We start from the raw sequence: 23,112 nt of genomic DNA, 5'->3' as shown, positions 1-23,112 counted from the left end.
GGGGGTGGAGGGTATGCGCGAGAGAGCCCCGAGGCTGAGCGCGAACCCGGGGCGCTGGGTTCAGCCCCGAGCCGGGGTCCGAGTGCCGGATGCCGGGCTCTTGTGAAGGGGCGGGCGGGGTATGAGCGAAGGCCGGCAGCTGCGATCGAGCCCCCCGAGACCGACTATGGCTCGTCCCTGACCGTGGCTGGGTATTGGGATGGGGGTGGGGCACCTGGAAGGGGGACCTTGTTCTGGGCCTCGAGTGTTCGGGGGGAGTCACAGGCTCCTCATACTGCAGCTTGCCCTCACCACCTGTTTTATGGAATTCCCACTTGTGAAAAACCTGAAATATCAAAACCCAGTCCTGAAATCGATCAGAAGTTTCCTTCAAAGGCCCCAGTACCTTCTTAAAGCGGGTTTCACGATGTAAGAGCGCTTTAGATGTGATTCAACTTTTCAGAACTAAATCGAACCCAGACTAAGGTAAATGTCTTAGCGACTTCAATAGTGAACGGAGGATCCCCTTCCTTCCCTGGGCCCTGTTGGTCCCAGTCAAGGCGCTGTAACAGTGGGTACCTGAGCACGCTGGTCCAGAGAGCAAGGTATGGGTCCCAGCCTCGGTCCCCCGAATCTACTAGCTAGGTGACTGGGAGCTAGTTACTTAACCACTCTGGGCTTGTACTCCCTAGCGTTGTTCTCGGGATTAAAGACTTTGTGTATATATGTGTATATATATATACACATATATACACACCTGAAGAGAGAAAGCAAGATAGAAATACTTGCCGTATTACTGTAGAGATAATAGATGAGGAGCGAAAACTTAGTTTCTGTTTAGTTGCCTGCAAGTGAATTCAGACAGGGCTCTGAAAGCATCTATGATTCTTTCAGTTGACTCATTTTAAGGTAGTCAGCCTTTTGGGGCGCCCTCTAGGTTTCTAGATGACTTTTTTGGGACCATGTACTCTTGCTAGCAGGTGAGGTACAGAGAGGTTACTGATGTAGATTTATAGCATCCTTAACTACTGTTGGGGAATAGTGGGAGGCCACAGATGGCAAAACCATCTGCTCACAAAGCTTCTAGATACTTGGATGTTCCAATTTCCCATTGGTGCTCGTTATCAGTGAGTGGAATGACCATGTGAATATTAGAAACAGATCATTATCGATCAACATTGACCTACTCTTATCATTTTAAGTGGCCTGAGTGTTTTTGTAGGAGGTAGTTACTGACTGCTGTTATTGCTGTTGGGTTTTGTACACCTTTTAATGCTTTTGGAGTAGCATGTTTGATTTCCTTCTGACCCTACTAGGTCTTACTGCCTCTTAAAGAATTTAGTTATTGAACCTTTATCAAGACGTTACCACTGATACCCATTATAGTGGGAGGGTGCTCTTGTGAGATCCAGGCCGCTTTATAGAAAGTTACCAAAGTCCAGCACCATTACTAGAGGGAAAAAAGCTGAAGTTTATGTTATACTGAGTGTCATTAGGCATGCCTATCTTCCTACCACATTCCTGAGGTGAACAATTAAACAAAAATCACTGTTTAATGAGTGAAAGAGTCATTAAAACATCCTGTAATGACTCCAACCTTCTTGGAACAGCATGAAGAGGAGAGTGCCTTCTTCATTGTTCCTCCCGATTGACAGGAGAAGAGAAAGAACCTGATTCCCCTGCACAGTCTGTAGAATGCCCCTTCTGGGGTTTACTCCTGCAGAGTCCAGTCCTTTGGTTAAAATTTGGGGATGGGTACCTAGTTACTCTTTAGTTACGTGGCCTTAGGCAAGTTATCTTTTCTGTGTTTCCATTTCCTGGGCTAAAAATGGGCATGATGACACATACCATGTAGAGTAAATGAGTTAACGGTATGTAGTGTCTTATAAGTGTTATTCTTAGTTGAGGTGTCAATTTTTGGAGGCTAGTTAAACAGATACATATACCACAATGGTAGCCATACCCCATCTCCCTTGTAAGATTTTTTCTTAGGGAAATAATCAAATTTATTTGAGAATAAATAGAATTTTTAGCATTAGCCTCTTACTAGAAAAAAAATATTGAAACCATCGAATTATGTCAGTAGTGGATTAGGAACATGATACAGCCATTAAAAATGGTTACATGGGGGCTACTTAGTAGAAAATGTAACTTATTTTGAGTGAAAAAGGCTACAAAAAGGAATGTATAATAAGATGACATTTATATAAAAATTTAAATCTCTGTATGATGTAGAGAGATGTCAGCTACAATATCTACCAAAATATTAATAATTCATTCTAAGCAGGACTGTTGATAGTTTTTTTTCTTGCTTTATTTTTGAAAATTTTGCAAGGAGCTCAATATATTGAGTAAATAACAATTCATACAGATTTTTTTCTTTAAAGAAGATAAATATATTTAAAATCCATAGAAGATTTTCCAAGACCAGTTTTATTCTCAAGCTTACTGACAATTAGGATGGTCTCTACTTAGGTTCTTGATTTACTTGCTTTAGTGAATGTGTCCATCTCTGATCTTTTCTGCAGCAAAGAAAAGATTATTAAGTGGCACCACCCAATAGAAATATAATGCTAAATTTATGTGGTAACTTAAAATTTTCTGGTAGCCATATTTAAAAGACAAAAAGAAGTCGGTGAGATTAATTTTAATATATATTTATTTATCCATTATATCTAAAATATCTCGAGGAAATCAATATCAGATAATTTGCTCTTTTCCCCTATCAAGTCTCTGAGATTCAGTGTGCTTTTTATACCTCCAGCACGCCTCCCTTTGGGGTAGCCCCGTGTGGCTAGTGGCTGCTGTATTGACCTGCAGTTATAAAGGGAGCCTCTCTTTGGTTGGCTTGACCTCCGTCCACACTCACCCTTCCCCACCTCTTGAAATGGAAGAGGAGTTCATCCTGTGGCAAGATACCCCTCTCTCTGACTCTGGGTTTACTCCCCTCCTCGTAATTCAGGCATTTTGTTCCATTATTCCCTGTAGTAGTCTCTGCTGCTCCACATATTTCTTCCCTTCATGCTCAAATCACTCCCATCCTTGAAAAGAAAACTTCCTTTTATCCCACATTGACTTGGTGTCTCCTGCTCTTTATAAGAAACCTATTTTAAAAGATACTGTATTGTTTTCACCAGCTTGTTCCCTCCTGCTTTCTCTAACCTTGTGCAGCCTGACTGCTGCTTACTTTTGCTTCTCTACCATGACCGCCCAGGGCCCCTGGGGACCTCTCTGTCATTATATATCCAGTAGGCAGTTTTCAGCCATGGCTTCTTGACCTCCCGGTAGCCTTTGTTACTGTAATTCATTTCATCTTGCCCTCAATTTATGTGAAACCACTCTCCTGATAATTCTCCATCCCCTGTTCACATTGCAGCCAGAAGACTCTGTAGAAAGCAAATCTGATCATACCCATTGCATGATAACCTTTAGAGGCATCACATCACTGTTAGTAGAGTTTGCAGTGAAGTTCCTACAATGTGGTAGAGTTCACGGTGAAGTTCCTACAGTGCTAGTCGTATTTGTAATTCCGATGCAGTGTTCTCAAGCAGTGTGATTGTTATTCATGGCCATGGCATGCTAAACCTTTTTATCTTGAGAACTGAAAAGACAACATGGTCTAATTGATAGAGCTGGAAATAGGAGTCAGAGCTGCTCCACCAGTTTTAGGTGTGACTGTGGATGGGCCATTTAATCTCTATCTGCAAGTGTTTCCAAAATCAGGATGATTCCCACGTTCTAGTTAGTAGTGCTGTGAAAAATCAAGTGGATCCAATGTATTTGAAAGCGATTTGAAAATTCAGAATGCCTTAGTGGAGGATTGAGCAACATAACAGTTGACATCAATATGCACTCATTCTTGAAGTTTATCATTGGGTTATTTAAAAAGTTCCACATGAAATCTAAATCCTGTCTACAAAGTAAGCATATGAAATTGTGACTAAGGTGGCATATGAGTAGCCAGAGAAATATATTTGGTCCACAGGGTGGCTAAATTGTTAATAATGCAGTAGACTGTCTGCCCTCCCTTTGTCAGTTGTTCACGTGAACCTTCAGAGCTCATCCAGCAGCACTGTGAGTGCCTGATGATATGCCATGGATAACGTTAGTAGCAAGAAAGATACTTAAAAAAAAAATCATTGTCCCTAAGAGAGTCACAGTCTAGTCGAAGAGTCAAATAATTATTTTTCCCGTCAAAAAGCTTTAATAAAAATAGCATGCTAATAATGCATTTGAATAACACAAGAAATAGTGGGTGGATTACCCAGGGTTTCAGAGTTGGATGGAACGTCCCAGTTTTTCAGCACCCTTGCCCAGAAGATGGCAGTAATAGTCCTGCCTCATAGAGTGTGGTTGTACAGAATGAAGGTGTTAGCATAGGGAAGGCACCAAGAACAGTATTTAAATCTGTTCCCAACACAGCTCAAAGAGATGAGGGTGTGGGCCGTCTGTTCCCTTCTTGTTTAGCACTGCCCCAGAGAGAGTAAAATCCCAGGAGCTCGAACAGTAGCCAGGCTGAAAGTGGGGGAGTGGAGGAAGGAGGGGGCTAGGAGAGAGCTGACCCAAGCTGTCCTCTGTGTGAACGGCCTAGGTTAGGTGAAAAGAACTTTTCCAGTCAGAGCGTGAACCCTGCTATTGATGGTACGTTTCTTGTCATTCCAGGTCTGATGAGCTGTACCCTCTTTATAACAGTTAATGGTCTGTATTCGTCTAGTGATGATGTAATTGAATTAACTCCCTCAAACTTCAACCGAGAAGTTATTCAGAGTGACAGTTTGTGGCTTGTAGAATTCTATGCTCCATGGTAAGTAATTATGAAATAGTTGTCGGTTGAGCCATCTTGTTTACCTAATTTACTGATGGTTTAAAAGAGGTAGAGGACACATCCAGGTAATGCGAATGAAAAGAAATCTCATAATGGTAAAAAGTAAAAGACATAAGAGGGAAAAGGTTGATTGACTATTAAAGGGTGCAGAGTTTGAGTCAGTTCCAGAAAAATGCTGGAAGTAGCTAATAGTTGCAAGAAAGAAGGAATTTTAGGAAGACACACTTAGCTGGTCTTTAGGACAATGTAAGTGGGCTGAAGATAAATTCTTCTCTTGCTTTGCATCTACTTCTGAGGGGAAAAAAGAAACCTTCTGCAGTGAAGATACAACTGCGCAAGTCACTTAAATGTGGGCTTTTCTTTTTCCCCCAACAAATTTGTACTCCATTGTTACACAATTCGCTGTGGTTGAATCCGTGGATACAGGGGGCTGACTAGAAAGTTACATGTGGATTTTCGACTGCAGCAGGTCAGCAGCACCTGTAACTCTCCTTATTCAAGGGTCATCTACACGGTCAAAATACACAGTATTGCACTGCTTGTTTATGTAGTTGAAATACTTACTGAAAACAAAACCAAAGCCCCAACAAATAAACGTGTAGCAACAGATCAATGGAATCAGTGCAGAATAGGCATGAGACTCACTGCTACAAACTGCAGGTGACAAGCGCCTGGAGGAGGTGGAGCACCACCAGCTGTATCTGCAGGCGCGCTGGGTGCTGACTGGAGGTCCAGAGTGGTCCTCGGAGAGGCAGGGCGAGCAGTGAGTGGAGTTCATGCAGACCGTCCTTGCGCAGGCACTTTTTAGGCAAGGCCTGATGAAAGGTTTTCCTTTATTGCTTTTCAGTTTTTTCTTTGGAAAAAGAAAACAGTTTTAGAAACTTAGTACCAGTTCAGTGTAGCAAATCATGGTGAAATCCTTTACTTTAAAAGTTTAAGTTACTACATTATGAAAATACTGTTCATCTTAATACCTTTCTTTTTATTCCTTTTGTTTTTCTTTGTTATCCAAATAAGAATTCTGTATAGATTCGTTCATTTTAGTAAAGGTACAAATGGCAGTTCTACAGGCTTAATATTGTTGAATGCCTTTGTATGCAGCTTTTATAAGTTTGATATTTTTTGTCATTTATGCCATTAGTAATTTACCTTGTTTTGGGGGAGCTGCAGTATATGAAAATATACCTCATTTCAAAACAAAACCGGTCAGCATGCTTGAGAAGGTTCTGGATCAAGTAGTTAATTATTATTGTTAACTGGCAAAGTTTTGCTTCATAGTGTCCTGGATGAGAGAATGTCTCATTAGAGAGTGTGCTTTTAACCTCTCAGTGTGTTTGAACTTTGGCAGCTTGGTGAAGACTATGAGTTCCTCCTAAGAATAAAAGTTTTACATGCATAGAATAAAAGCTATGGGATCACAAAGGAAACCTGAAATATTGGAATAAGATTATTAAACTATCAAAGTAAATCTTGGTATGGTTTTGTAGTCCTCATTTACAGAGACTATAAATACCAAGGTCCAGCAGTAGATTTTAACAGCTGCTAAGTCGCTTCAGTCGTGTCCAACTCTGTGCGACCCCACAGACGGCAGCCCACCAGGCTCCCCCATCCCTGGGATTCTCCAGGCAAGAACACTGGAGTGGGTTGCCATTTCCTTCTCCAATGCATGAAAGTGAAAAGTGAAAGTGAAGTCACTCAGTCGTGTCCGACTCTTAGCGACCCCATGGATTGCAGCCCACCAGGCTCGTCCATCCATGGGATTTTCCAGGCAAGAGTACTGGAGTGCGGTGCCATTGCCTTCTCCGATTTTAACAGCTAGCTACCATAATTCTGAAATGGTGATGAACGTAAATGATGTTGAAAGAAACTTGCACCAACTATAGTGGTGGTGAGAAAATAGCTGTGATTTTTATTTTTGACAGAGTCACAAGTACTAACCCACTATGATATGTTATTACTGTTTATTGAAAGAAATCCTAAATTTTAATTATAAGTTAATGAAAATAGAGGATTTCCCCCCCATCAAAGCTTACAGAGCCCTTAAGTTTTTGTCCACTAGCCCTTTGGAGATCCGTGGACCCCAGTGAAAAACCCCTGAATTATAGGGTATGCTGCTATATTTATATTTGTGGCATTTTGATCTGTCTTTATATTGCTTAACGTTGAAATTACAGGGTGTATGTACTCTGAAAATCTCTGATTTAAGTCCTACCTTCGTTAGAACAAATTGAAATTAAAGAGGCACAAAGTCCTGTAAAATTTTGACTCCTCGATTTCCAAGTAGCTTACCTGAATAGCAAAATGTACTGTGTAGGTAGTGGGTAGAATCAGCATTTCAGGGCACTTTGCTGAAAGATCTTGACTTGTAAACTATTGGATTATGCCTAGGCCCCCATGGAAGGTGATGTTACATAGTGACTAAGAGCGTGGGACCTGGAGCCAGGAAGACCTGTCGGGCAGCTCCGTCACTGGGTGACATTGGAAGGGCTTCTTACCTTCTCAGGCTCTGTTTCATCATCTGTAGAATGAAAATGACCACAAAGCCTGCCTGCAGGGTGGCTGTGCTGATGAAATGAAATCCTGTGTGAAGAATGCGCTTCATGGTCCTGGCACGTGCATTGGCTCATTAGGTGCTTAGAGACCTAATTAGAAGAAAATTGACTGTTTAAAAAAGGAAGTAGTCACCTGTAGTTAAACTAGCTATGCTGTCTTCATACATGGATATTACACAGTGATGAAAATAATACAGCTGTCTGTAACCTGGATGACCGATAGGTTTTTGTATATATAATTTCTTTTTAAAGCACTTGTCTGTGTGTTACATTTCACAGTAATTTTTCCCAAGTACTAGTACCTAAAAGATGAAGAATATTTTTCCTTGTGTGTCACTGTCTCACTCTTCTTGTCTTTTAACACCACCTTGTGGTGTCAAGGTTTTCACTCCTTAGCCTTACTGACTTGAGATTCCATGTGCCTTTTAACTCCACAAGCTGCCGTGGGAGCTACAGAACATTAAGACGCAGGCCCCACAGATCCAGGCTCTAAAACAGTCGTCTCATCTATAAAGATGAAAATTCTGGACTATATCGGGGCTATAAAACCTTAATAGATTGAAGAATCACTAGTGGGACTTATTAAAGACAGGTTCCTGAACCCCTTCTCTAGGAACTCTGATTCCTTGGGGTCTCAGAATCTGCATTTTGCTTAGCATAGACCTCAGACCACACTTGAGGCACACTTGGCAAGGTAAACACTGATGTTCCCCCTCAGAGATGGAGTTACAAATGATAGTATTTGTTTAAACCGTTTAAGTATAATTTAACTCAGCAGTAATTTGGAAGGTTTTTTATTATGATTTTTTAAAAAAAAGGATTGTAGTGAAATCACAACAGTGAGCTCCTTCTGGTCACCAATCATGTCTTTTTTTAGTGCTGTTCTCCCTGAAAGCCCCAACCCCCAGTCCATGGCACTCAGGAGACCATTGGGGAGTGTTTCTCGAATTGGAATCAAAGACTGACTGTTTCCTTGTATTTTCATCCCCCGCAAGGTGTGGCCACTGCCAGAGGTTAACACCAGAATGGAAGAAAGCAGCAACTGCCTTGAAAGTGAGTTTCTGGGATGTTCATGCTCACCTGTGTATGTTGAAATAAGTTTAAGCAAATGGGCTTAATGTACAGTAGGAGGTCAGTTTGCATGTTGAAGCCCAGTACTCTTGTTCTGCTTCCAAGATTATGTAGGGAACAAGGGGATACTGTACATTCTAATTTTTGTCTTGTCTATTTTCGTTAATTCTGTTTCCCAGTGAAGTGGCATAATTGTGCTTAGTCGGGCTATTTCTGGGAGCAGCTGAGTTTCCTCACAGGCTGACTTGCCTGTTGTCCAGTCCTCCATTTAGGATTGATTTCCCAGGCTACAGCTGTCATCAATTCTGTTGGCAAATAGGACCCTGCCCTTTATTATCTCATCTCTGAGTTTGCATCATCAGATGATGGGTTCTTGGGGAGTCTGCTCTGGTTGAAAGAAAAACAGATATTCCTTCTGTGTTTCCACAGGATGTTGTCAAAGTTGGTGCAGTTGACGCAGACAAACATCAGTCCCTAGGGGGTCAGTATGGTGTTCAGGGATTTCCTACCATTAAGATTTTTGGATCCAACAAAAACAAACCAGAAGATTATCAGGGTAAGAACTTTTCCTAATTACTTCATGCCCTTGGTTGGAATTCTAATGAGTGGGTAGGACCAGATAGAGAACCTGGGATTCTGTAACCTGTTGGTCCTGCTGCCTGCAAGTTTCTCACCTGCCTTGTGCCTGAATTTCCTGATCTGTGATTTCCTACATCATCTGAGTTGCTCAGAGATTAAACGTGTCAAACAGGTGAGAGGTTTTTTTTATTATTATTGTTTATGCTAGCTTAGACCACATGGTCTTAGCAATGGTAGAGTAGTGATGTTTTGTGCTTTCCTCTTTCTCGTTAGTTTTAAAAAAAAAAATACTAGTTACTCAATATTTTATCTGGAGAAGGAAATGACAAACCATCCCAGTATTCTTGCCTGGGGAATCTCATGAACAGAGGAACCTCACGGACTACAGTCCATGGGGTCGCAAAGAGTTGAACGCAACTTAGCAACTAAACAAGAAGAAGATATTTTACTCATTACTTACTGTTTAATAAGTTTCTATAATTATATAGTATTTTTAAAGATCTGCAAGTGTTTTCTTGCTCCAATTGCTCATCCCTTCACTGTTAGGAGTTCGAGCATAAGAGTGGGAAAAGAAAGTCCTGTAACTGGAAAGTCAGTTTGAACTGTTGATATTACCGTGGAGTGTTTTGCCCATGAATCTTCAAGTCTTGTAAACATATATAGTATTTGAATTATTGAAGCTATTATTTAGTCTTTTAAACTGTTGATAATGAAGGAGTCCTGCATGTTCTCCTTTTTATAGATGAGGTAGTTGTATCTGCTGTGAGTTACTGAAGCAGCTGGAGAGGACTCTGGCTCCAGACTGTCAAGACTTAAATGTTACTTTAGTCAGCTGTTCTTTTATAGAGTTGGCCTGTTATTTAAGAGGTCACAAATAGGTATCCTATTGAAGATAGCTCTAAAACTCCATAAAACAAAGTTTCAATTTTCTTAGTAAACACCTGCTTTTCTGCTTTGGAATATAATTTTTCAATTTTGCTAATTTGTGAAAATTGAATGTTTAGAGCAGGGGTTAGCATTTGGTCTGCTGCTTGTTTTTGTAAATAAGTTTTCAAAACACTGTCATGCTTTTTCACTGGTGTTGTCTATGGCTACTTCCACAGTAAGACAGCAGAGTCAAGTGGCTACAACAAGCAGTGTGGCCTGCAAAGCCAAAAATAATGACTGTTTGATCTTCTGCAGGAAGAATTTGCTCACCTTTGGTCTGGAATGCGAAAACCCTCTCTTTTCCCCTAGTGTATTTCTTGATTTGGTGTACTTCTAGGTAGAGATTGTTGGGAAGGGCACTAACTCAGAAAGTGGGGTGTCTGCAGTAGATAAGGAGCAGAAGGCTGTTTTTATGTTGAGGTCTGCCTGCCTGCCTATCTTAGTAATCGACATGCTTGGTCACTACATCTCAGCCAGGATGTAGTAGACGATGATCTGAACACACTCTTGAGTGCTGCTGTGCTGTATTTTCTTTCTAATGTCAGGTCTGAAGTGTTAGAAGTTTTTATCTCTTCCTGGGCAGTTTGATTGGAAAACTCTTAATAAAGAAGAAAGAAAAAACTTTCTGAAGAGATTTTATTAGTTTTGCCTTTGAACTCTGATAATTTCAAGGCATATATTGTCCACTTTCTTCTGAGTAAATCAAGAGTCTCCTGACTTGTTCTTGAGCACATAGCTTTTGGTAAACTTCTCAAGACTGTTGTCACTGTTGGAAATACAGGGATTGAAATTAAGAGCAAGTTCAGCTACAGAACCTCAAAGCCCAGAATAACTGTGTTTTAAACAAGGTAGAAGGAAGTAGGTTGCTTTCCAGTTTCTTAGCTTCAGATGCCTCGTATCCTCCTTTGTCCAGTCCTTTCTGTCCATTAATCTCATTTAAATAGTTTTTTCCATTCCCCTCATTGGTACTTTGTGTTTAGAAATTTATCCTGCTCTGTTAACTAGATAACCTTTTAAATCTGTGTACATGTTACACATTCAGTAGACATTGTAGTGAACTGTTCTCAATAGTAGATGGTGTTTGTGGGTGAACGGAATGTCCTTGTTCACACTAATAAACCTAAAACTGAAGAAGAGGAATTAGTTTTCCCAGGGTAAAGTTTAAGCAGGAAATAACATCCTAGAAGAAACTGGTCGTGTCTTAAAGACACTCGAGTTGTTAGGTCTATTTGAACACCAGATGAAGCTGACAGACATGTCTGTTCCAGTCTTTAGCTAGCATCAGATATAGACACTCAGCCTGCCCACTGCTGTTCACCTGATGCCCCTATCTCCCTGCAGGTGGCAGAACTGGTGAGGCCATCGTGGACGCTGCCCTCAGTGCTCTGCGCCAGCTTGTGAAAGACCGCCTTGGCGGCCGGGGCAGTGGCTACAGCTCTGGAAAACAAGTAAGTCTCTGTATAATGTCAGTTTTTAACGTGTGTCACGATCTTGAAGCCTGATTGTAAACTGGGCATGAAAATGGAAGTCACTCAGTTGTGTCCAACTCTTTGCAAGCCCATGCACTAGTCCATGGAATTCCCCAGGCCAGAATACTGGAGTGGGTAGCTGTTCCCTTCTCCAGGGGATCTTCCCAACCCAGAGATCGAACCCAGGTCTCCCACATTGTGAGCAGATTCTTTACCAGCTGAGCCACCAAGGAAACTCTGCAAAGAAGATGATTGTTTTTAAAAGTGGTTTAAATTGGTGGACTTTGAGTTTAAAAAATAATAATAATAAGAGGAGATTGAGTCAAGTGACTGCAGAGGGAGTCAGAGCTGCTCGTGTGCCCACTGAGGTCTCTGTTCCTAGCCAGTCGGCCCTGGGGTGTCCACCACAGCTGAGCTGCAGGCCAAGAACCAGGCCCCGCAATGGCTTCCTTAGCCCTGGGCCTAAGTAGAAGAGTTGGAAGACAGCAAGAAAGAGCTTCAGGCCCCAGAAGCTGAACTTGGGCCTCCATGGTGTTTGTAGTTCCAAAGTGGTGAGAGGGAGATACGCTCTCGTCCAGGGCAAACACGGATGAAATTTGGATGGCCTCTTGGCCTGTGTCTGGGGCAGTCAGGCTGAAATCCCTGGACGTTTTATTCATACATAATTGGATAGAGAGCCAAGGTGGTGCTAGTGGTAAAGAATGCCTGCCAATGCAGGAGACACAAGAGATGTTGGTTCAATCCCTAAGTCAGGAAGATATCCTGGAGTAGGAAATGGCAACCTACTCCAGTATTCTTCCCTGGAAAATCCCATGGACAGAGAAGCAAGCCTGCTGGGGCCAGAAAGAGTCAGACACAACTGAGCATGCGTGCACACACACACATACACAGTTGGATAGGGAAGAAGATTCCTGTTCTATAGATGGATATATTAGATCTCCTTGTATGAAATGTGGATTTTAACCATGATGTACTTATGTTTTTGTGAAAAGGCATTGAATTCTTCCTGACACATGCAGGCACATCTCATTGTATTGCACTTCTCAAATCATTGCATTTTTTACAAAGTGAAGATTTGTGGCAACCCTGCATCAAGCAAGTCTATCAGTGCCATTTTTTCAATAGCGTTTGCTCATCCTGTCACATTTTGGTAATTCTTGGAGTATTTCAAAAGTTTTTTGTTATAATTATGGTCATCTATGATCTTTGATGTTGCTATTACACAGAAGTTTATGACTCGCTAGAGACTCAAATGAGGGTTAGCATTTTTTAGCACTAACATATTTTTGAATTAAGATATTTATTGTCTTTTAGACATAATGCTATTGCACACTGAATAGACTACGATATGAAAATTATAGGCTACAATATAGTGTGAACATAACTTTTATGTGCACCAGGAAACCCAAGAAATTCATGAGTTGCTTTATTGCGATGCTTGCTTTACTGCAGTGGTCTGGAACCAAACCAACAGGATCTCCAAGGTCTGCCTGCACACATAATAAAAACAGCCCTTCACTCCTAGGAGACCAGTAAGAGTAGCTTCTTTATACAGACCTAGCTTACCAGAGATTTCATGCCTTTTTTCTCAAACTTAAGACATTTAATGAGCACAGGTTGTCTTTCCAACACTGATGGCTTTTCATCCAGGCAACAGAAAGCATTATATCAATTCTGACTGCTTTATAGGTTTAGTATTAAAGAAAATGCTTTGAAAAGATAAGAGGGTTAAGTGTTGTTTTTAGCTTTCTCAAGTAGTAGGGAGTTTATCTGAACTGTAGGTATCCAGGATGAACCAGTGTGGTTCTGAATGAGAACAGTGTTACTACGGTGGTTCTGTGAGCCACGCTGGGGTTTCTCTTAATGAAGGTAGCAAAAACAGAGTTCAGGTGCACGTTAGATGTGATACTCAGTGTACTGGTAATTCTTTGAAAGTAAATACTGTTTGCCAGGTAAAAAGAATAATAATACTAAGGAATGTTCCCTATCTGAGTAAAATAGTTTTCACTTGAAAGAAGAATTCAAAACTTTGTTAAGATGTAGAATTGATTATTGCTATATGTATATTTAGAATGGTGATAGTGTTCTTTTTGGCTAAGTTGTAACCTAAGGTTTAATGTCACAAATGACAGGGCAGAGGTGACAGTTCAAGTAAGAAGGACGTGATTGAGCTGACAGACGACAACTTTGACAAGAATGTCCTTGACAGTGAAGATGTTTGGATGGTTGAGTTTTATGCTCCCTGGTGTGGACACTGCAAAAAGTAAGTGCTTTGTACCAGATACTTTTTTAAGTCGTAGTGCTTTTAGTCTCTTCACCTGGCTCACTTCTGAAGAGCTGAATCAGGTCATAGGTGATCCCCAAGATGTTCTCCCCCAAAGTTCCGGCTCTATGTGAATGTTAACCCTCAGCATTTGTGCCGAGTGTTTCCTCTGTCATGTTTTCAGAGATGAGCAGGGAGCTGGCATCCAGGGTTGGGAGGGGCATGATGGATGAAGGATGGGGAAGTGAATGTCGGAGGGTGGGGCATCACAGCTTTCATAAAGCTGCACACGGAGTATTTCCCAAGTGTGATTTCACTGGACTGGATGGAAATGTGCGCAGCAGTTAAAGTATGTGTGCCTAGAGTTGGCATACCCTTTTAAAGTGCAGGGTGTTTTCTGTAGCCTAGAGCCAGAATGGGCCGCGGCCGCTACAGAGGTGAAAGAGCAAACCAAAGGCAAAGTGAAACTCGCAGCTGTGGATGCCACTGTGAACCAGGTTCTCGCCAGCCGATACGGGGTGAGTGTGCTTGGGAGGCTGGTTTCTCTGTGAAACACGCTGCTTTCAACTGTCACTCCATCGTGTATTCCTGGCTTCCCTAGGAGGTGGGAGGGGAATTTAGCCATTTTGTAATGAAGAAATGAAATCATTCACTATCTTAACCAGTAAATCTGGGACTCAAGACTGTTGAGGTTTCTTGGTTTTGCTTTCAGCATTGCACTGCCTATGGGCTTAATGTGACCCCAGGCTTTCACAGGTTACTCATACAGCTTCTGAAGTTGGTCCCTTTGTTCTCGAGCACATATATTACTATATTGATGTATGTCCAGCGTTTGAATAAGATTTGGCTAAGCCTGGCAGTGAGACTGTTAATATCCCCTGACTGATAGACCATGCTGCCCCTTAGACACTGATGCAGGCCAGGGAGTGTTTTTGTTATATTAAATTACCTATAAAGTAGTTTTAGCCATAAAGATCATCTTATTTATTACTAAATATTAATTTGATTTCTACTCTGATATTTTATTTTGGGGGCTTCCCTAGTAGCTCAGTGGTAAAGAATTCACCTGCCAATGCAGGAGATGTGGGTTTGATCCCTGGGTTGGGAAGATCTCCTGGAGGAGGAAATGACAACCTACTCTAGTATTTTTGCCTGGGAAATACCACAGAGCCCAGCGGGCTACAGTCCATGGGGGTCGCAAAGAGTCAGACATGACTTTGTAACAAACAGCAACAAAATTTTAATTTTTAATAGATTAGGGGATTCCCTACAATCAAGATATTTCAGAAAGGTGAGTCCCCTGTGGATTACGACGGGGGACGCACGAGATCCGACATTGTTTCCCGGGCCCTTGATCTGTTTTCTGATAACGCTCCACCTCCTGAGCTGCTTGAGGTAAACCTTTTCATCTCCTGTACTAAGGAGAGCTTTTCCAGTCCGATGAAAGACCACGCTAAAGCAGTAAAGACATTTTCTGTCTTTGCCAGTTAGCTCTTTCTCTTTTTTAAATTGTTCTCTTCAGAGTGTTTTTGTACTTCCAGATGGGGAGAACTTGTCTTGTAAATTGGCAGCTTTTCATAACTTTCAGTACGAAAGTAATTGCACTGTAAGCAAAAGGTACCTTCGCTTCATTAAAATTAAATCCAGTCTTTCATTTATCATTCTCAAAATAATAGCTAACATTTATTGAGCACCTGGCCATGTGATGAGCACTGTTCCTTTATGTAGATTTTTCTCATTTAATTCTCCTGTGAACACTTACAGGTGGATACTGTTTTTATCTCCATTTTGCATATGAGGAAGAAGCAAAGAAAGCCTCAAATCCATGAGAATATATAATACATGTTAATGTCTTTCTTACCTGTCTAAACAACTAAACATCAGAGCAAGGCTGTGCCCAGGCATCCTGATTTCAGAGACCATGTGTGCATACAAATGGCTCACCCCCACTGCAGATAGATGGCTAAGAGATAAAAACGGAATTCTCGTTCGTGTTTCTGTAGCACACACAGGAAGTATTATTTGGGAAGAGCCTTATCTAGCTCTTGAATTACTTTGCTCTTCAATAAGCATGATGGTGCCCAGTCTGTTCAAGCAGACCTGTGGGTTCTGTGTCACATGGTCTTCCAACACCCATTGTGTTCTGGGCCCCGCAGATCATCAACGAGGACGTCGCCAAGAAGACGTGTGAGGAGCATCAGCTCTGCGTCGTGGCTGTGCTGCCGCACATTCTTGACACGGGTATGGCCAGTGGGGGCTCGCTCTCCATTAGTTCTGTGCTGCCTGCTCACTTAATAGATGACACTTAATAGAGAACACTTAATAGATGGAATTACTTTACCAACTCCTTTCTTTTTACCTGTAAAATCTTTGTCTTTAAATCAGGAGCTGCGGGCAGAAATTCTTACTTGGAAGTTCTTCTGAAGTTGGCGGACAAATACAAGAAGAAAATGTGGGGGTGAGTTATCAAACTGTCCCAGGATCGTTTGGGAAGGAGAGTGTAGTGCTGTCTGAACGCGGTTCCCTCAGTGTTTCCTGTAGTCCGTGTTCCTCTGCTCACGTTGGTGTGTTTTTTGTTGTTCGTTGCTAAGTCGCATCCAACTCTGATCCCATGGACTGCAGTACGCCAGTCTTCCCTGTCCTTTGCCATCTCTCAGAGTTTGCTCAAACTCATGGCCATCGAGTCGGTGATGCCATCCAACCATCTCATCCTCTGTCATCCCCTTCTCCGCCTGCCTTCAGTCATTCCCAGCATCAGGGTCTTTTCAGTGAGTTAGCTCTTCACATTAGATGGCCAGGGTATTAGAAATTCACCTTCAGCATCAGTCCTTCCAATGAGTATTCAGGGTTGATTTCCTTTAGGATTGGCTGGTTTGATCTCCTTGCTGTCCAAGGAACTCTGAAGAATCTTCTCCAGCACCACAGTTCGAAAGCATCAGTTCTTTGGCCCTCAGCCTTCTTTTGGTCCAACTCTCACATCTACATGACTACTGGAAAAAAACATAGCTTTGACAATATGGACCTTTGTCAGCGAAGTGGTATCTCTCTTTTTTAATATACTGTCTAAGTTTGTCCTAGTTTTCCTTCCAAGGAGCAAGCGTCCTTTAATTTCATGGCTGAAGTCACATTTCACAGTGATTTTGGAGCCCAAGAAGATAAAATCTGTCACTGTTTACACTTTAAAGTGATGGGACCAGATGCCGTGATCTTAAGTTTTTTGAATATTGAGTTTCAAGGTAGCATTTTCACTCTTCGCTTTTACCCTCATCAAGAGGCTCTTTGGTTCCTCTTCACTTTCTGCTGTTAAGAGTGGTATCTTAGGTATCTCCCTATCTAATGTTGATACTTCTTGCAATCTTGATTCCATCTTGGGATTCCTCTAGCCGGCATTTCACATGATATACTTTGTATTTAAGTTAAAGAAGCAGGGTGACAATATACAGCCTTGACGTTCTCCTTTCCTAATTTTGAACCAGTCCTTTGTTCCATGTCTGGTCCTCACTGTTGCTTCTTACCTGCATACAAGTTTCTCAGGAGGCAGGTAAGGTGATCTGGTATTCCCATCTCTTTAAGAATTTTCCACAGTTTGTTGTGATCCACACAGTCAAAGGCTTTAACGTAGTCAATGAAGCAGAGGAAGTCCCTTGCTTTTTCTGTGATCCAACAGATGTTGGCAGTTTGATCTCTGGTTCTTCTGCCTTTTCTAAATCCAGCTGGTACATCTGGAAGTTCTCGGTTCATGTACTGCCAAAGTCTGCCTTTGAAGGATTTTGAACATGACGTTGCTGGCATGTGAAATGAGCACAGTTGTATGATGATTTGAACATTCTTTGTCATTGCCTTTTTTGGGATTGAAATGAAGACTGACCTTTTCTAGTCATGTGGCCACGGCTGAGTTTTCCAAATTTGCTGGCATATTACGTGCATCACTTTCACGGCATCATCTTTTAGGATTTGAAATAGCTCAGCTGGAATTCCATCATCTCCACTAGCTTTGTTCATAGTGATGCTTCCTAAGGCCCACTTGACCTCACACTCCAGGATGCCTGGCTCTAGATGAATGACCACACCCTTGTGGTTATCCAGGTCATTAAGGTTTTGTATAGTTCTTCTGTGTATTCGTGCCACATTGTCTTCATTCTGTTAGGTTCTTGCTGTTTTTGTCCTTTATTGTGCCCATCATTGTATGAAATATTCCCTTGTTACTCCAGTTTTCTTCAAGAGATCTCTAGTCTTTCTCATTCTATTGTTTTCCTCTATTTCTTTGCAGTCTTCACTTAAGAAGGCTTTTTATCTCCCCCTTGCTATTCTCTGGAACTCTGCATTCAATTGGGTTGTCTTTGCTTTTCTTCTTTGTCTTTTGCTTTGCTTCTTTTCTCAGCTATTTGTAAAGTCTCCTGAGACAATCACTTTGCCTTCTTGCATTTCTTTTTCTTAGAGATGATCTTGGTCATCACCTTCTGTACAGTATTATATAGTACCTCCATCCATAATTCTTCAGGTACTCTGTCTACCAGATCTGATCTCTTGAATCTGTTCATCACCTCCACTGTATAATCATAAGTGATTTGGTTTAGATCATAGCCAAATGGCCTGGTGGTTTTCCCTGCTTTCTTCAGTTTCAGTCTGAATTTTGTAATAAGGAGCTCATAATCTGAGCCAGTCCCTTCGAGTCTTGTTTTTGCTGACTGTATAGAGCTTCTCCATCTTTGGCTGCAAAGAAGATGATCAGTCTAATTTTGGTATTGACTATCTGGTGATGTCCATGTGTAGAGTTGTCTCTTTTGTTGTTGGAATGGGGTGTTTGCCATGACCAGTGTATTCTGACAAAACTGTTAGTTAGCCTTTGCCCTGCTTCAGTTTGTACTTCAAGGCCAGACGTGCCTGTTACTCCAGGTATCTCTTGACTTCCTACTTTTGCATTCCAATCCCCTGTGATGAAAAGGACATCTTTTTTGGGTGTTAGTTCTAGAAGGTTTTGTAGGTCTTTGTAGAACTGGTCCACTTCAGCTTCTTTGGCATTAGTGGTTAGGGCATAGACTTGGATTACTGTGATGTTGAATGATTTGCCTTGGAAATGAACCAACATCCTTCTGTTGTTTTTGAGATTGCATCCAAGTACTGCATTTTGAACTCTCTTGTTGACTATGATGGCTACTCCATTTCTTCTAAGGGATCCTTGCCCATAGTAGTAGATATAATGGTCATCTGAATTAAATTCGCCCATTCCAGTCCATTTTAGTTCACTGATTCCTAAGATGGTTGATGTTCACTCTTGCCATCTCCTGCTTGACCGCATCCAGTTTACCTTGATTCATGGACCTAACACTCCAGGAGCCTATGTAATATTGTTCTTTATAGCATCAGACTTTACTTTTACCACCAGACACATCCACAACTGAGCGTTGTTTCCACTTTGGCCCAGCCTCTTCATTCCTTCTGGAGCTGTTTCTCCTCTCATCCCTGGTAGCATATTGGACACCTGCTGACCTGAGGGGCTCATCTTCCGGTGTTTTTTTAGTATATAAAAATAATTACCACCTAGGAAGAAACAAATCAACGCAAGTATCTTATTTGTACCATGGTACACTTTTTTCTTATAGGAATCATGTTCTAATGGTGGTTGGAGTCCTCGGCTAGCAAGCAAAAACAATTAGTAACAGCTGAATTCTAAATTCTAGCACAGCCTTGAAGGCTAGATAAAGACAGAAATAGAGGCATGTTTCTTTACCTTCTTCTGTGTGAGGGCCGGACGTTGGCAAATGTTTAGAACAAAGCTCGTCTCTTGTTTCCACTGTATCATCTTTCTGCTCTATGTACTCCGTCTCCGCTGCTGTCCCAGGTACCACGTGGGTACAGGTCTCACACAGAGGCCTTGCACAGCCTCTCTTAGTTTAGCGTGTGCTTGCAGGAGGCCGTGTGCCCAGGTTCCTTGTCTTTCACCCCTGTATGAGTTGAGGGAGCTGACGGTGGGCAGCCTTCACAATGCAGTGGCTTTTCTTGTTGGGGAGCACGAGCCTAGGGACACGGGCTTCAGTGGTTGCAGCATGTAGACTCAGTAGTGGTGACAATGGGCGTAGTTGCTCCGCGCCATGTGGTGTCTTCCTGTACCAGGGATTGAACCTGTGTTCATTGGCAGGCAGATTCTTAGCTACTGTGCTACCCACGAAGTCTGGTTGAGCATTTTTTACATGTGTGAATTATGACATATCCTTAACTTTTTTTTTTTTTAAAGTTGTTACGTGCTCAAAGAACATCAATAACCCCAAATGATACTGATAGGATTTCAGGTAACAGAGAAAATTCATCAGGTTTATTGGACTGGGAGGAGAAACGATCCTGTAGGTAGACCAGTCCATTTAGGGTTAGGGTGTAGGAAACAGGAGAGGAACCAAGGTTACTTAGGAGCACATCTGGAACATGTTATTTAAAAAACTCATCTTTAGTTTTTGATTTTTTTTTCTATACCCATCTCATTCTGTAAATGATTTGATGTGTAATCTTTTGTTCTTTAATTAATGTCTGCTAATAGGGTTCTAATTAATTCAAAAGGGATCTTTACCCTAAAAATCAATCCACTTTTCTAGGTGGCTGTGGACAGAAGCTGGAGCCCAATCTGAACTAGAGAACGCGCTGGGGATTGGAGGGTTTGGATACCCTGCTATGGCAGCTATTAACGCACGCAAGATGAAATTTGCTCTCCTAAAGGGATCGTTCAGTGAGCAAGGCATTAATGAGTTTCTCAGGTAACGTCTTCCTTCTTTGAGTTGTTTTTGTTTTGTCAAACTGTTTACTTGGTTCTTTTGTGGTAATGGTTCCAAACTAGATTATGCTAGAGTATGCAATAAGTGGAGTAATTTTCTCTTTCACATTTCAGAGCATAAATGTACATAAATTAGAGCTTTGGAATCATCTTCCTGTGCAATGGAAGTCTTTTACTTAGCAAGTGATCCTACCACTTTTCTCCTCTCGGGCCCCTTTGCCATCCTGTGCACTTGGCATTGAGCCATCCTGGGTACCAGCCTGCGTGAGTCTGGTACCCGCAGGGTCTGACTGACTGTGCGGAAGCCCTCTGTTCTGCCCATACAGCAGTTCAGGGAATGGTGGGAAAGTGACTCCCTGGCCCAGAACTTGGAAAGTGGCCGTACTGAGAAACCTTCTTGGGTTCTAAAGTTAGTGTGGAATTTTGTTAATCAAGTATTATTCTGGTCTAACCCATGTCTAGATCAACTTTGATCGTTTTTTACTTACTTGTATTTTGGCAAGATACGTTTGCGCTGTTTTTCAAATTACTGGTAGTAACGGGCTTTATCTGCTGCCAGAGCCTTCCTCAGGAATTGCATTATATTGTCATACAGTGACATTGTTGTCCCTGATGGAAAAGATAGTTCGTGAAGTACTTCTCAGGAGCAAAGAGTAGTTTCTTCACTGGCACCAACCGTCCATTGTTAACACACATCTTCTCATCTTCCCCTCAGGGAGCTGTCTTTCGGGCGTGGATCTACGGCGCCTGTAGGCGGTGGTGCTTTCCCCACCATCAGCACCAGGGAGCCCTGGGATGGCAAGGACGGCGAGGTGAGTCCTGAGGGCAGCTGAGCCATGAGCAGGACTCGGGGCTTCCGTCCTGCCTCTGACTTTCCCGACCCAGCTTTGCTGCTTGTGACCCAAGTCCCCTCCCTCAGACCTGAGCTTTGACATGAGCCTGGCCTTGAAGTGTCGGTTTCTTGGGCCTGTAGGCCCTTCGTCCCGTCCTCCCTGTCGTCGGGTGCAGCACTGGATGTTCATGCCTCAAACAGCCGGAGAAATTCACTGAGGTTGCTTTCCCACCAGCCCTCAAGTGAACATTTAACCTGGAATTCAGTAACTCTGAGAGAAGTGCAAAATTCAGGCTTTGAAATTAAATATATTCCAGTACATTTCTGCCCATCCTCCACAAAGGACAAGTTAAATCACTGTTAGTTTTCTCTCTGTACTGATAGGCAGGGTTAAAAGCAGGAGCTGGGTGAGCAAAAGCTGTTGTGCTCAGAGCACTGCTAGAAGTGTACTTCTCTGTGACGTGAGACGTCAGACTTCAGCGTCATCATCCCTGTGGTTCTACATAGACCCTGCAGGCCTGACCGTGTGAAGGGAGACGTCAGACTTCAGGGTCGCCTGCCTGTGGCTCTGTGTAGACACTGCAGGGCCTGACCTTGGTTTTCTGTCCCACAGCTTCCCGTGGAAGATGACATTGACCTGAGTGACGTGGAGCTGGACGACCTGGAGAAAGATGAATTGTGAGAGGCTCCACAAAGACTTCAGCTTTCTTTTCTTGGGAGCAGATTTTCCTGTGGTGAAGGAACGTCCTTTCCAGTCCAAGGAACCTACCAGTGGCCTTTTTAACCGAGAAGTAACCCTTGACTGGTCATTTGAAAACACTGCAACAGTGAACTTTTGCGTCTCAAGAAAACAATGAAAAATTCTATGAATTGTCGTAGCCAGTGAAATGAGTTGTATCCTGTCAAGTAATATTTTGAAGAAAACGGATGGGCTGTTGAAGCGTTTTTTCCTCCCTCTGACTTGCTGCTTGGATGTTCTTGGAGGCTGTTTCTTACATACAGGTTTTTTAATGTGACCCTTTTCATTTGAATATTAATAGCTTTTTTCCATTAAAGAATAAAACAATATTTTGGACAATGCCAATAAATGTATGAAATCAGTGTCCACATGGTAAATTCAGAGTGTGGTGTTTAGCCTGTACATAAATATTGTGAAGGGACAACCTTGACGTCTGTCCTCCCTATAACCTGCGGCTCACGTGACACCGTCTGGATGCCTGCTGCCACACAGGTCTTACCTGTGACCCACAAGGCCAGGTTCCAGCTGTAAATGTGAAATGTAAAGCGAGTTTATATAGAAGGATGAAAAACAGTGTGGATCGTCAAGTGGGAACTGCCCTCCAGGCCGTCTTTTGTGTCTGGGCCTCACCAGCAACTACTAGGGGAAAGAGCTGGGTATACACTTAGCCCAGGGTTTTTGATATGTTGTTATTAAACATAATGTTTAACAGCATGTCCCGTTAAGACATGAAGTACAGTCGCAGGCTACCAATTGATAGGAAGTCCCCATTCATGTGAGACATTTCAGAAAATGGAACTTTTGAAATACGTTAGAATATAAATGAAGAGACAATTCAAAGGACTGAGAACATTTCTTTACTGTAACTTACAAAAAATAAATACAACTGTCTCTAATCTTTGTGAGCAATTTCTCTAAAAATCTAAAATCTGTAGGATACTTAAATTGTTCTCGGGCTAGAGGAAAGAAGTGTCTGTAGTAGTTCACAGGGATACTGAAGTTTAGCGGTACCAGGTCATCTTTCTAGTCGAGAAGACTAAGGTCGATGTGGAAGTAGACGTAAGGAAAGTAGTCTTGGTTGCTGAGTTGGAGTCCAGGGATCTCCACGGATGC

At 42.2% G+C, this 23,112-nt stretch overlaps 2 protein-coding genes across 2 annotated transcripts in view; one reads left to right on the top strand and one right to left on the bottom strand.

Moving 5' to 3' along the window:
* PDIA6 (protein disulfide isomerase family A, member 6) overlaps positions 1–22,895 on the top strand; it is a 26,599-nt gene extending 3,704 nt beyond the window's left edge. Inside the window, exons 2-14 of the mRNA XM_010852112.1 lie at positions 11–191; positions 4,547–4,783; positions 8,352–8,409; positions 8,857–8,983; positions 11,275–11,381; positions 13,535–13,665; positions 14,069–14,183; positions 14,920–15,060; positions 15,822–15,906; positions 16,051–16,123; positions 20,253–20,411; positions 21,144–21,240; positions 21,874–22,895. Of these exons, the coding sequence (XP_010850414.1) occupies positions 11–191; positions 4,547–4,783; positions 8,352–8,409; positions 8,857–8,983; positions 11,275–11,381; positions 13,535–13,665; positions 14,069–14,183; positions 14,920–15,060; positions 15,822–15,906; positions 16,051–16,123; positions 20,253–20,411; positions 21,144–21,240; positions 21,874–21,942 (1,580 nt within the window). The 3' untranslated portion in view covers positions 21,943–22,895. The remainder of the gene's footprint in view (positions 1–10; positions 192–4,546; positions 4,784–8,351; positions 8,410–8,856; positions 8,984–11,274; positions 11,382–13,534; positions 13,666–14,068; positions 14,184–14,919; positions 15,061–15,821; positions 15,907–16,050; positions 16,124–20,252; positions 20,412–21,143; positions 21,241–21,873) is intronic.
* The window catches only part of ATP6V1C2 (ATPase, H+ transporting, lysosomal 42kDa, V1 subunit C2), a 60,121-nt gene continuing 59,849 nt past the window's right edge, over positions 22,841–23,112 (bottom strand). The window contains 1 exon segment of the mRNA XM_010852064.1: positions 22,841–23,112. Coding sequence (XP_010850366.1) covers positions 23,023–23,112 — 90 coding nt within the window. The 3' untranslated portion in view covers positions 22,841–23,022.

Source organism: Bison bison, unplaced genomic scaffold (genome assembly GCF_000754665.1).
Source record: "Bison bison bison isolate TAMUID 2011002044 unplaced genomic scaffold, Bison_UMD1.0 scf7180017864307, whole genome shotgun sequence".
Taxonomy (NCBI): Eukaryota; Metazoa; Chordata; class Mammalia; order Artiodactyla; family Bovidae; genus Bison; species Bison bison.
This window is presented reverse-complemented; position numbering and strand designations above follow the sequence as displayed.